The sequence below is a fragment of the Adiantum capillus-veneris genome, chromosome 8 (genome assembly GCF_014529385.1).
Source record: "Adiantum capillus-veneris isolate H3 chromosome 8, ASM1452938v2, whole genome shotgun sequence".
NCBI classification, from domain to species: domain Eukaryota; kingdom Viridiplantae; phylum Streptophyta; class Polypodiopsida; order Polypodiales; family Pteridaceae; genus Adiantum; species Adiantum capillus-veneris.
The window spans coordinates 75,430,796-75,443,956 of NC_140938.1; the positions used below are offsets into that span (position 1 = coordinate 75,430,796).

Consider the following 13,161-nt stretch of genomic DNA (forward strand, 5'->3'; position numbering starts at 1 on the left):
TTGAACTATGAAAATTTGTCATCTTACTAAAACATGTGGTCGACAACTAGTGTCTTACGTTCATGAATACACGTACTATCTATCCCCTTGTAAATGATGAAGATATTTGTGGCATATCCAATAGGATCACCTTATTAAACATCATAAAGGCTTTAAAAATGTTTGAACCACTTTGGACAATTTAGATTGCTCTTTTGACTAATCAAGCAGGGTAAACTTGTCTTCAATTTTTTATAAAAATCAACTTCACAATCAACAAACTTAGCTTCAATTAGTTTCTTGCTTTCTCCTCCTTATACTGCAAAATGGAGGAAACTTTTCAAAAAGAAGAAACTTTGGAGATCAAAGTAGTCTGAAAATCTAAGGTAAAAGGTCAAGAACACGCCGCTTAGATTGAGTGTTTTTGTGCCACCACACACATTGTATTGATCACATGCTTCATGAGACTCGGGGGTTGAAGATATACCTTTTGTTGGCTTAGAGGTTTTAATGGGATTTTGATGTCTTCTTCGATTTACACCCATGTGTACTCTCCTTTTCTCAATCATCAGCAATCACCTAGTCATCATCACTCTGCTGCCAATAATGATTATCTTCATACTTCTCTCTCAAATACAAACATGCTTTTTGCATCCTTCTTATCTCTTTATTGATAAAACCAGGCTTTACCCCCAAAAAAAAAAACCCTAAAGTAGACACTCCAAAGCACCTAGTTTGTCCCTGTTGCATGAAGCTCCTCACTTCACAACGCTCGACACCGATGTCTGCCACTTTTGCAAAACTTAGAAGCATGCAAAAGTATTCATATTTGTCTTTGATTTCATTTAGATTGTGACATAGTCATGCTTCACACAAACGTCGGACTTCTTTCTTTTCTTAGCAATTCTTGAAACCAAAAATCAAATAGCAAGTCAGCTCACATATAACACACCAAACTAAACAAAGACTACATGAGCCCTCACGTATAATGCGCCAAACTAAACAAAGCCTACATGAGGGCATGCTCCTGTATAAGCATAAACTGCTGGGATGCATTGCACGAGGGTAGAGCACAAAGTGCGGCACACTGCTACCCTGCTCATGCCTGCATGGCTCAGTTATCAATAAATGATACATGCCAGGATTAACATCGAGTCTGATAGGATTGTTTCAGATGAATATTTCAAACAAGCACAAATAAACACAAAATGGTCAATAGATGAACTCTACCTGTATTGTTTGTTGGTATCACAGCAGCTGTGCAGTGGTAAGAAGATATTTTGACAAAAAGCATGGAAAAGAGAGGTTTTCTTCAGGCTCCACCACCAGCCAGTCTGAGGGCATATAGCTCCACCAAGTACACAGGGCTCCATCAGTAAGAAAGGAGTTCGCAGGTTTTGGTGGAATGCTCACGTCATGCATTCCTGCTAAGATGATTCCTCACATAAACCCTCTCTTTGTAGAAATACATTTGTTGCCACCATATTCATCACTACTTGTATAGTCGCAAAGGACATGAAATTTAATTTAATGTTACAGCAAAACTTGTTATGTTCAAAAAAAGAATCTTATGTGATGCCAACTATGTGCTTCAGAGTTCTTATGAGAACAAGAATCAGAATATCGCCCCCTTCACTCAATTTCCGAGTCTTGGTTTGAGCAAGGACTTTTTCTGAAAGGTTAGATGGTGAATTGACCTTTTCGAGAACAATGTCCAAGAGCAAGCCTCCCTTGTGACTAAGAAGAAGGCTGGCATTACTATTGCTGTAAATTACAAAGCTCCTCATATGTAAGAGAAGTGTTGACTCGAGGGTCGTCCCTGCAACAAATGCCTCCTGGCATCTCTCTTCAGCCTACATATGTCAGCTTTCATTTGCTTGTATTTGTTGCCATAGCGGTGGAAGCGTTGTCTACAGGTTGGGTGTCTGCATATTCATGCTCTGGTCTGCGGCACAGCTTTCTTAAAGGAAGAATCCCCTGCAAGAGTATCATGGTCAGAAATATTACATCAATAAAAAGAAAAGCAAAGTAAAATCTCTTTAACATTGCAGCTAAAAGGATTTACATGAGGCTATACAACCGTGCACAAAGAAAGTTAAGCATGTTGAGGAGTATATACATTCATGAATGACAATGCCCCCAATCCATAGCAATCAAATTTTGGCCTCCGGAAGGGTAAGGTGCAGTCAGACTTCATTAAAGTGGTTATTTGTAGCTATCACATACCCACCTACAAGCCAGCGCCCCCCTCCCCTTTCAAATGCACCAGACCTGCACGTTTGAATGCTGCCTACTGACTCGAAAATCCCTCCCTGTCCAACACCGAGCTACATAAACTGTCGAAAATGAAGAGCTGTATAGCCCTAACAGAAAGCACTTTGACCCCGTCTTTATTTCATAACATGCGGGCCTAGAGGTGGCACTGCTTTCACCAGAAGCTCAACATAAGTGTGAAACCCCACTACAACTGAGTGATCCCAGACCACGTGCAAGAAGCTCAATAAATGGCTACCATCTCCTGCTGCACCAGATCAACCTTCCTAATAAGCCCCTGGCATCTCCAACGCCCACCCATCTACACATTGCTATTACGTTGCAAGACTGGAATGCAGCTATTACGTTGCAAGACTGGAATGCAGGTATGGTCTGAAACGTAGCTGTGAGAGCCTGGGGTGGTTGTTCGCTTCGCAAGAACAACTGAGCAGTTTCAATGAGGTGATCCAGACCTAACTTTACTACGTAGTGCATTTGTCTTTTATAATTGAGAAGGCGAAATTAACAAGCTCTTGATGACCCCATTGGCACAAACTGCAGAAATTATCAGCTGCTACTCTTTGCTTTTATGAAAACAGCGCAGGCAACTCTACAACGCCTGCTTTCAGCTGTGGGTCCTACACAGATTTTTAAGGTCTTTAACCAGTGGCAAGCATGTGATTGTTGGTTCCAATATGCTTCAAGACTCACACACCTTGGTGGTAGGTGTTTGGAACTCGGACCAAAGTGAAGGTGCAGAGTCACTTAGGACCATAATAAGTTATGCATTAAAGCAGAAAACACTTTTTATGTCTGTTCAACCGAAGAAAAAGGTCGGTTAAAAAATGAGGTCTTGCTTGTGATAAAAGGGAGCCCTTTTACCACAAATGGAGAGATCAGGTGCGCAGGATAGCTCCAAAATCTACAGAGAGAGAAGATTAAGGGCACTTTCTACCCGACTTTACCGCTGAATACTATTATTTCGTCTTGTTTAGTTTGGCCAAGCATGAAATGTGGATGTCAACATTGGTGCAGAAGCTTCCTCAACAGTCAAACCTCAAAGCTGCTTTATAAAGCAGATAGCCAATGTAAAATGACTAATGGACCATAATGGTCTTTTCTTGCCGATTTCTGTAGCCTTGGTGTCTACTGTTTTAGTTTTCCTCATAACTATGGCTCTCTTCCAAACATGATTATAAAGGGTCAAACCCAAAAGCAGGGGTACAGCATTGCTTCAAAAGCAATGAGCAAAAAAACAAAATTGACAATTATATGCATCCAGCTGAAGAGCTCAAACATGCGATATATCCCTACCCCTATGCTCCTCATACACTTGTCATGCATCGAAATTTCTCGAGTCACAACAAAATGCTTGAGGCATACCATGGAACCATTATGCTCATATTGAACCAGGAACCTGCACCGACATCCTCTGATGTCATGTTTTCGCCTCTCTATATCTATCACATAAGCATCATAGAAAAGCGCCTGCTTGGTCCCTTCCTAGAATGCATAGAAACCCAAAATCAGTTAATTGAAACTTAAAGGCTGTTATAATGGGCAAGCAAGAAAGAAAATAGAGAGTTAAGTGTACGTACCAAAAAGCAAAGAACCATGTCTCCACGAAAGATAGAGGTACAATCTGATTCTTCACAGGCTAAGGAGCGCTGCCGAACGGCGCTTCTGACATCCACCCATTCATCATCTTCTGGCCCATAGCCTGCAAAGCGCACACGTACTTCCTGTCATGTGAGACGGACAAAATAGATCATTATAGCATTGAAACATATTCAAATGAACAGTAATGTTATCTAGCATAAAGAGATGCTAGCATCACATAACCACACACATCATTGTGGAGGGGGGGGGGGGGGGGGGGGGGGGGGGGGGGGGGGGGGGGGGGGGGGGGGGGGGGGGGGGGGGGGGGGGGGGGGGGGGGGGGGGGGAGGGAGGGGGGGCGTACAAGTTCCAGTGCAATTTTTCCAGACATGTCGAGCAAGAAATTAAGCACTAGCTTAAGCGCTGAACATTAAAGATCGAAAATCCGCAATAGTGCACATACCTATATGAATCCAAAACAAGCACAAATTCACACACGCATGCCTGCCCTTACATTCTGTGGCGTTTCTTCACTCAAAATATTTAACTTCCGAAATAAATAATAAAACTGGTAAAATCAGCTTGGAAGCGACCCAAGGGGTGGAAGCCGATAAATATGGACATTGAGCCAGTCCTGATGCTCTTTAAACACATTGCAAAACAAGACCTTATCTAGCCTAAACACACCCTTGTTATTTTCACAGAGATTATGGGCCCTTGAGGAAACTCTCCTGCCCTAAAAGCTACAAAAGTCCGTTTGTGTGTTATGTTTGTGCAGGTTGATAACTTAGATTGATATCTCAAGTTTATGACAATTTTGTTATCTGGAATGGTCATCCTTGTCACCTGTAAGTTCATCACTACTTTTGTTGATGAAGCACATGATGAAACACACATAACAGTTAAAAGTGAAGCTTTTCAGTGTCCCTCGCTTTCTGCAAGGGAATCCACTTGCGGAAGAATCCTTACATGCATGCCTATATCTCTCGACACAGCTATATCTCATGGCCTGGTCTCATCAACACAGTCTCCAAGTTTCCAGAAGTAAACTGAGTGATGTCAACAGGAATGCCCATGCAGATGTTTGAACAAGAAATGTATCTACAGCACTCCCTGGTCTGCCCTTTGTTTTGGGTGCAGCTTGATGATGAGGCGAGTTACATTCAAAAGTATATATGCCCCATGTGACACTCGGTTTCATGATCTTGCCACAGTATGTGGGCATGGTTTGATCTGCCAGTGCATACTCACTATGGAGATTGGAAAGAACCTAGTTTTATTTTGTTTTCAGCTCTTTACTTTGTCCTCATCCGGAGCTGTAGCATGCAACACCTTCCCATTTAACATTAACATAATAAGAGAGGTGAGCCTAATTTTGACCCGATTCTAATGGTTGAAAAATTTGTACGCAGAATAATCCTTACCAATGTTTACTTAGAGCTCTGTTATATGGACTCCCAACGAAGTGATGCACAGAGATTTAAGAACCCAACCAATCTTGTTAAAGCATTGTGTTCACCTTCAAGGTGCTTTTTCTCCTGCTTACAAGCTTCTCGTCACGCAAGCACTGGCCTTGGTTGTGGGTAGGCCACCCTTACACCAATTGCATAGAGATAATTGGCACATTTAGGGTTTGCCCCAGCACTTTGCCCATCTCATGCCTATTTTGGCCATTTTTTTAATTTTAGGATAAGGTTTTATTTTTAGTCATCCTATTTGTCAGAGAGATTTGCTCAACCTTACCCTGGCTCACTATATATACGGCCTAGGGGGCGCTCTGACCTTTGTCTTGTACCATTTGCAGAGTTTGTCCTCTAGAGATACCCTGCTTGCCAACCTATCTCTATTCTGCACCAAGGTCATAGACGCATCGGATCAATGTGTTCGTTTGGCCCGCCCCAGACCCGCTTCCCCTAGATAGGTGGTCGATGCCAATCTCTTGGTCAAATCCGGAATCCTCTGTGCCATGAACAGTCCTCCCTATGTGGTGATTGCATCTAAAGTCACTTACGTGGAACTAAACCTATTGCATTAAGGGCTTTCATCGTTAATTGTTTAAAGACTAGACTAAGCATTTTTAGACTCTGTGGCCGGCGTTCTGTCACAAAATGATGACGTGGCAGTACTGCCTAGACACACACACAAAGCAGCATCAAATGACGTGGCAGAATGTACAGCGGATTGATGATGTGGCAGACTGTACGGCCCACCGAAAATTGCGTTGATTAGATGATGATGTGGCAGCTATACGGACGCCCACAATTCGCGCTGAAATGCTGACGTGGCAACTGTGCGGAATTCCGTAATTTGCAATGGCTGCTTTTTGCCATTTTTTGAGGAATTGTTGCTTTTGGGACAATTTGCTTTTGAGTTTAACTGCTTTTGGGGGTCTGCTTTTGGCAAACTTTTGTAAGAATAAAAGAAACCCAAGGACCACACCCTGCAGGGCATATGGACGCAGAGTCTGAGAGCTGAGGACCCGCGGGAGTTGTAACTTTGACGCATTAATATAAAAGAAATACCGAAAGGGGTCAGTCTTTGGGGCCCGTACCGCTGGGCACGGAACTACGTCTAGCCGTGTCAACTCTCTCTCTCTCTCTCTCTCTCTCTCTCTCTCTCTCTCTCTCTCTCTCTCTCTCTCTCTCTCTCTCTCTCTCTCTCTCTCTCTTTATTGAACTTAGTGATTATGAAGTTTCTGTTCGTGTGTCGCTATTCATTTCTCGCTTGGAGTGTCCAAACCGATTACAGTGGTATCAGAGCATCAAGCGTGTGCTTTTCTTAATGCATACCGGTCTTATCAAAGAGCATACAGTGCACTTAGGCAATTGTTATTGAAGAATCTTCGTGTCCCGCACGGAACACCAGGCTAGAACGGCACATTTCAAAAAAAGTGGCCGTTTGACAGATTTTAAAAATCCAACTGTTGGGGATATTTGGGCGCTTTTGAATGGTTTGGGGGGGGGCGGGGGGGGAAGAGAGGGGGTTTCTCCTCTCCTATATAAGCCAAGTGTCTCAAGGCATTTCTTCAATCTTGAATCTTCATATTCCCTCAAGCCTCAAGGGCCAAGGCAAGAGCTTGAAGTTTCCTCAAGCCTTCAAGGCTCACTCTCGAGTCTCCACCTCTTAATCAAGCCAAGGCACTAGCCTCTCTCTCCCTACCTTGGGCCTCAAGGCTCAAGCTTGAGACTCCACTTCTCCCTCAAGGCTCACTCTCCATCTCTCTCGAGTCATGATTCATCACCTCTCTCCCTCTTCCATGGGCCTTAAGGCTCAAGCTTGAGAGTCAAGACTCCACCTCTCCCTCACTCTCCACCACTCCATCTCTCCCTTTCCCTCAACTTTCAAGTTTAAAGGCGCTCTCTCCATCTCCCTCTCCCTCGGGCCTCAAGCCTCAAGGCTCACGCTGGGAGCTCCATCATTCCCCCCCCCCCCCCCCCCCCCCCCCCCCTCTCTCTCTCTCTCTCTCTCTCTCTCTCTCTCTCTCAAGCTCCCTTCCTCTCTCGAGTCTCATCACTTATGGCGCAAGCTTCCGCATCAAGTGAATGTGACCCCTTGGGTGCCAAGAAGAATAAGGACGAAGCATCATGGTGGGATGAAGTGCATTCTCGAGTGTTGGGAAAGTCCGCTGGTGCACGCGCATGGAAATGCAAACTATGCGGCTTCAAACGGCAATCCAGCACAACCAAAGTCCGTGCTCACCTCCTTAAGCTAGAGGGACAACAAGTAGCAATATGCAAGGCCGTCAACGAGCAGTTGTTGAAGGTATTTGAAGCCAAGGATGCCGCCATCAAAGCCAACAAAGAAGACAAAGAAGCGGCAAGGCCTAAGCGTCCCACAATCGACCCCAACAACTTGGTTTTTCCTTCTTCTACACCTTCTTTATCGGTTGGTGGTGATAGTAATGCGGCAACGACGGAGACGGCGGCGACATCATTTCGATCAGCATTTTCAATGTCTAATACTACTCCGGTCTCCACTCCCCAATCTCACCAATGCACCCTACATGTGGATGCAAGTGTTGCCTACTTTTTCTATCATGATCACATCCCCTTCATAAAGGCTCGGTAAGACTTACTATCACTTTCATATAAACAATCATCACGATTCTCATTCTCATGTAAATAGTAAATCCTAATACCTCTTGTGTGCAATGTCTAGGTCGGAGTACTTCAAGACCATGTGCACGAGGATTGGAGAGTATGGGGGACGCCACGTGCCACCCTCTTCCGAGGCCCTCCGTACTATACTCGAAAGAGAGAAGGCCGTTGTGGAGATGGCAACCCTCAACATGAAGAGGCAATGGACGAAGTATCGCGTGACCCTCATTGCGGATGGATGGAGCGACACTAGGAGGAGGTCCATCCATGGCATTGTTGCCTATTCCAAAGGGGACATGTATTTTGCCCACTCCCATGACGCCAGGGAGACCGGAAAATCAACAGATGTCGAGTCGGACCTTGTGATAGGTCTAGTCACTAATGGGGAGGCGTCAAATGTGAGTGCGCGTGTGCGGGAGAGAGAGAGAGAGAGAGAGAGAGAGAGAGAGAGAGAGAGACCACAAACCCTATAGATGTGAAGAGGGGGCGATCAACCCCCCATGACTACCATGAGCAGAAGACCCTTAGTACAATCAGATGTGTGATCTCTATGAGATGTGGAAGTGGGTACCCCCATGGCCCCATAAATAGGTGCCCAAGGGGAGGCAGGGCAAGGCCTGATAAAAATCCCCACGACCCAACTGAAAAAAGATATATGATAATATATGAGGGGCGCCCGAACAAAAGTGGGCGGCCGGCCCCAAACTCGAGCGGCCGGACCAAGAGCAACCTAGACTATGGGTGGCTAGCCCGGAGACATACTAGCCGTACAAGTATGCGCTAGACTTGTGAAGCAACAGAGTGGTGTAAAGTCTAACACCCCCTCTCAGCACCGGATGTTGAGCAAACTGTGTGAAGCCGAAGATGTGCGGCAAATGATGAAGATGTCTGCTTTGATGTCCATTGAAGGACAATACTCCGGCGAACTCTGCAAGTGTAGCAGCAGTCTGGGGTGTCAGAACCGCCGAGAAATCTCCATGGAAAGATGCCGTGAAACCGGCCCATAGGGCGGTAGGCGTTGGCTTTCACCCGAAATTCTTTACTTTAGACACACACAGAGTACTTTGCAAAGGTAACCTGTAACGGGGATTAACACCTAAGTACACACACGGCTCGAAAGCTAGAATGCTCCGAGCAGACGCCGACAACCTGTAGGTCCCAAAATCGGCGCCCCTTTCGGTATTTCTTTATTCTTTAACAGAGAGAATAAAACCTTTGATTTCCTACAAGCTGCCCCGCACAATCTAGGCTAAGAAACACCTGTTCTGGCTCGATTTCGGCAACATAACTATACTAGGACGCTTCACAGTCAGTATCCCCACGCAATAGGTGACTTTCCCGACGCATACGAACACTTTGCAAAACCTGGCGAGAATCTGTAGCACACTGAATTCTCTGTTTTCTGCCACAAAAATGCGCCAGTTCACCTATACAACGGTCCCCTCGCGTCCCCGAACCTCCTGGGGGTATTAGGGTCCGTTTAGGGCCGAAACCCTAAACCTGCAAAAATACACAGCAGGCTGTAATTCCCTGTTTCGGGCTCCGTTTCGCGTGCCGGTCGCATCTGTAGCAAGACCTCGAGCTCCCGCACCTATAGGGCTACTTGCCCTTTGAATCGGACGAGATTTCTGACATGAAACCTCTCCGAATTCACCTGTACCTGTGTGGGGGATTAGCCGCTAGCTACTCCAATACCTGTGCAAGAGGCTCTTGCCTCGGCAATCGCGCATGAACCCACATAACTATACATTGGTCAAATGAAAAGCCCACTAGTGGGGCATAACATACTGCTCGTAGGGGAGAGAGGGAGAGCAGTGCATAGCGTGCAGGGCATCACTCCTGGCACCGCACTGTACATAAGGGGGAAAGGAAGCACTCCATAGCTCTTAACCTGTGACAAAATGCAAAAGGAGGCTCTTCCCAACTTAAAAATTCAGCACCCATTTTGCTGGAAGAGGCAAGTTCATGAATTTTTGCCACTTGGCGCATTTACAAGCATTTTCCCGTTTCGGGTTCGCCGCTTAAAAATCTCCCGACTAGTCGCCCAGTTGTCACGTGACACATCCAACCCTATGTGTCCGTGGACAAGCTACAGCATGATCGAGGTTCAGTCAGTCCAGTCAGTCTACATTTAGAAGTAATCTAGCACTTTTGTGAGTCTATTCGTAGACCGTGCATGCCCAATCACTTAGAGTAGATGCATATCCTCTGGTTGCACACGGCATGATCATCAATATTCCCTTCAGAATCCATCAGATTCAGTCAGGGGAATTTTCCAGTGCATTTAGCCTATTTTCCCTATTTTTGGTATTTTCACTTATTATTTTTAAGTGACTTCCCAACAAAAGTAGGTAGGGCAATTTTGCTAAGTTAATATATAAGCAAACCCAAGTTAGCACTAAATGGCAGAAGAGGCAGCAGGAGTATATGCTCAACAGGCACCTTCTCAGCAGAACCCCCGCAGAACCCCCCAAGTGACCTAGCGTTTTTGCTCCCAAGCAACAGCCTAGCGTTTTTGGATTAGACCACCGCAAATCACGTTTTGCATTTGCAGAGCCACGGCGACAAGACCCCAGCAGATCAGCCTAGCGTTTTTGCATCTGAAGGATCCCGGACAAAACACCAGAATTCAGCCCTAGCGTTTTTGGTTGCAGATCAGCCCCGGCGTTTTGCACCATCATAGCGACGGAAACTCTAGAACCATCAGCGTTTTCAGTTTTCAGCAATTTGACTTCGCAGATCAAGTCCCGAACCTCGCAGATCTCACCTTCCCGCAGCAGTTCCTCGCCGCACGGTCAGTTTCCGCAAGGTTTACAGTTTCAGCCCGGAAAACGCAGATTTCAGCACCTTCGTTTTCAGCGCGTCGTCATCGACATAGAGTCAGAATTCAGCAGACACAAGATTTGCAGATTTCAGCCCATAGCGTTTTTGGACAGCAGTAGAAAGATTGCAGATTTCAGCCCTTAGGTCGACTTCGTCATCACCGTCGTCGTCATCGGCATAGTCCCAAGTTGCATCAGTTTCCATGCATCGTCATTGTACCACTTTGTGCAATCATAAGTAGACCACTCTCGCTGACGAGAGTGGGCCTTCGGAGGAGGGTTTTACAACGTCTCTAGTGTCGTATCTCTCTTCTCTCTATCTCTCAGTATCATACACTTGCACGCACAGTGTCCATTCACTTTGTTTGTGATCATAGCACTTTCCATTAAGAAAGGAAGGCTCTGCCTTCCATAAGAACTAAAAGGAACCTTGAGCACATTTCGGAGGATCTTGCTCTGAGCCTAGACATCCTCTTACCATACGAATTCCAGTGCCGACCACTACCCATCTACGGGTGAAACTATCGTTCACATTGGCCATGCAATGTCCGACCATTTGCTACTTCAAGAAGAGGGTCTCAAAAATAAAACAAAACCCCTTGGAAAGAAACCAACAACTAAAGTTAGCAGTTGCCACGTCCTCGTGACATAGTTAACATTGCCACGTCCCCGTGACATGCGGTCACAAGCAATGTAGCAAACTGCTATACTCCGCCGATACAGGGTGAAGATACTGCTTGAAGGTCCCGAACTGAGTGTGAAAACAACTCCCTGTCGTAAAAGAAGTGCCAATAGATCTGCAAGTGTCCTACCCGATAGGATCTGTGGTGTCTGTAGTCAAAACGTCTGGAGAATGGAGAAGCCCAAGAACCGTCATGAGAATGCACGGAAGCAAGTCAATGCATGAACCTGCAACCCAGTGTGGCCAAGCGGCTAAGTTGTGTAAAACTCCAGGAAGGCCAGATGTGGCAATCTGCGCCATAAACTCCTCCGAATCAAGGAAAGCCAGACTAAACAGTCTGCACTGTAGAAGCTACCGTAATCTGCAGCAGTCACGAGGAGACCACACAGACCACCACCGGATGGTGTCTTGTCAGTAGGTAGGGTAATCCAAATTGAGGGGAAAGCTAGACTCAATAATCTGCCCTGTGAAGGGCCTCTGAGAAGGGGTGTGGTTAGACCAAGCTGTTTGCACTGTAATCATCCTCTGTGAAGAAGGGAAGTCAAACCGAGCAGTCTGCACTGTGAACATCCTCTGAGAAGAGGTAAGGCTAAACCACTGCCTCCAATCCTCTGTTGTCAACCAAAACAGAATTCGCGCCAATAACGCAGCAAACCGCAACTCGATGTTAGAATTCGTTCCAAGAACGCCACCAAACCGCAACTCGGTGTGGCTCTCAATGTGAATGAGTTGGGAGTGGCCTACTGCCCAAGTCAGGGAATAAGTCTGTTGTAAGGTTACAAAGGGTGAGTATAAGCAACTCTGAAGGCAACAATCCAAATGATCAGGATTGTAGCAGAGCAACTGCACTACCATCCAAGCCAAGCTCCGGGTGACTCCGGATGTAGTCGCGGGATGCCTGATCTCCCACATCTCGCAGGTAAACTCTCCAAGAGAGTCTAAAGCACTAAAGTCCCTCTCCAGTCTGTAGATCCAAGCAATGAACCTGTCCAAGAAGAGATCCAAGATCCTCTCCCTAAGTCCATGTAGATGCTCCTATGTAAGCAAGTGATCTGACATGTAGAGGTCAAGTGGTAAGTGTCTGTCCACCCAAGATGGTGGTGTCTTCTCTGAGAATGTCAAAATCTCATATCCCAAGAGCATGGTCATATCTCGTGTGAACTCCTCTTATGAGTGCATCGGGCTCAAAATTTGTGTAGAAAAAATACACAAAAAATAGCCAAAATTGATAAATTTTGGCTTGAAAATGTTCTCCATTAGCTGATACTACGTAGGCCAAGGTGGCCCGTATTCGTGATCTGCTAATCCATTTGAATTTTCCATACCACCTCCCGTTTTAGAAGTGTCACGAGGGTTCGTCTGATTCTTACGGATTCGTCGTTTGAATCCAGTGTGTCGCAGTAAGAGGATCGAATTTCCCGATATAAGAGAAATTGGTCGTGCTTTGATTCCACTGTCACGGGCTTCGACACCCCAAGCAGAGAATCCGGCACGACACACAAGTAAATCACTTAAAATACTTCACAACTTAAAATCACAGTTCAATTTTGGTCGACACGGCCCAACGAAGTTCTGTGCCCAGAGAGATTGGCCTCAAAGACTGGCGCCCCTTTCGATATTTCTTTTATATTAATGCTTGAGCAAAGTACAACTCCCGTGTAGGAGTTAAACACTAGCTCTCTACCTACCTAGCCATGCGGGAGTGATCCCTAGAATTCTCTAGAAACTC

At 45.7% G+C, this 13,161-nt stretch overlaps 1 protein-coding gene across 2 annotated transcripts in view; it reads right to left on the reverse strand.

Moving 5' to 3' along the window:
- Positions 1–1,475: 1,475 nt before the first annotated feature.
- Positions 1,476–13,161, reverse strand: part of LOC147452393 (protein SAWADEE HOMEODOMAIN HOMOLOG 2-like) — a 49,348-nt gene continuing 37,662 nt past the window's right edge. The window contains exons 8-10 of one of the 2 annotated variants that reach the window (XM_086518108.1): positions 3,831–3,974; positions 3,616–3,735; positions 1,476–1,956 (exon numbers count right to left, since the gene is read on the reverse strand). In XM_086518108.1, coding sequence (XP_086374234.1) covers positions 1,849–1,956; positions 3,616–3,735; positions 3,831–3,974 — 372 coding nt within the window. In that variant the 3' untranslated portion in view covers positions 1,476–1,848. The remainder of the gene's footprint in view (positions 1,957–3,615; positions 3,736–3,830; positions 3,975–13,161) is intronic. The other variant, XM_086518109.1, reaches the window with a different exon arrangement.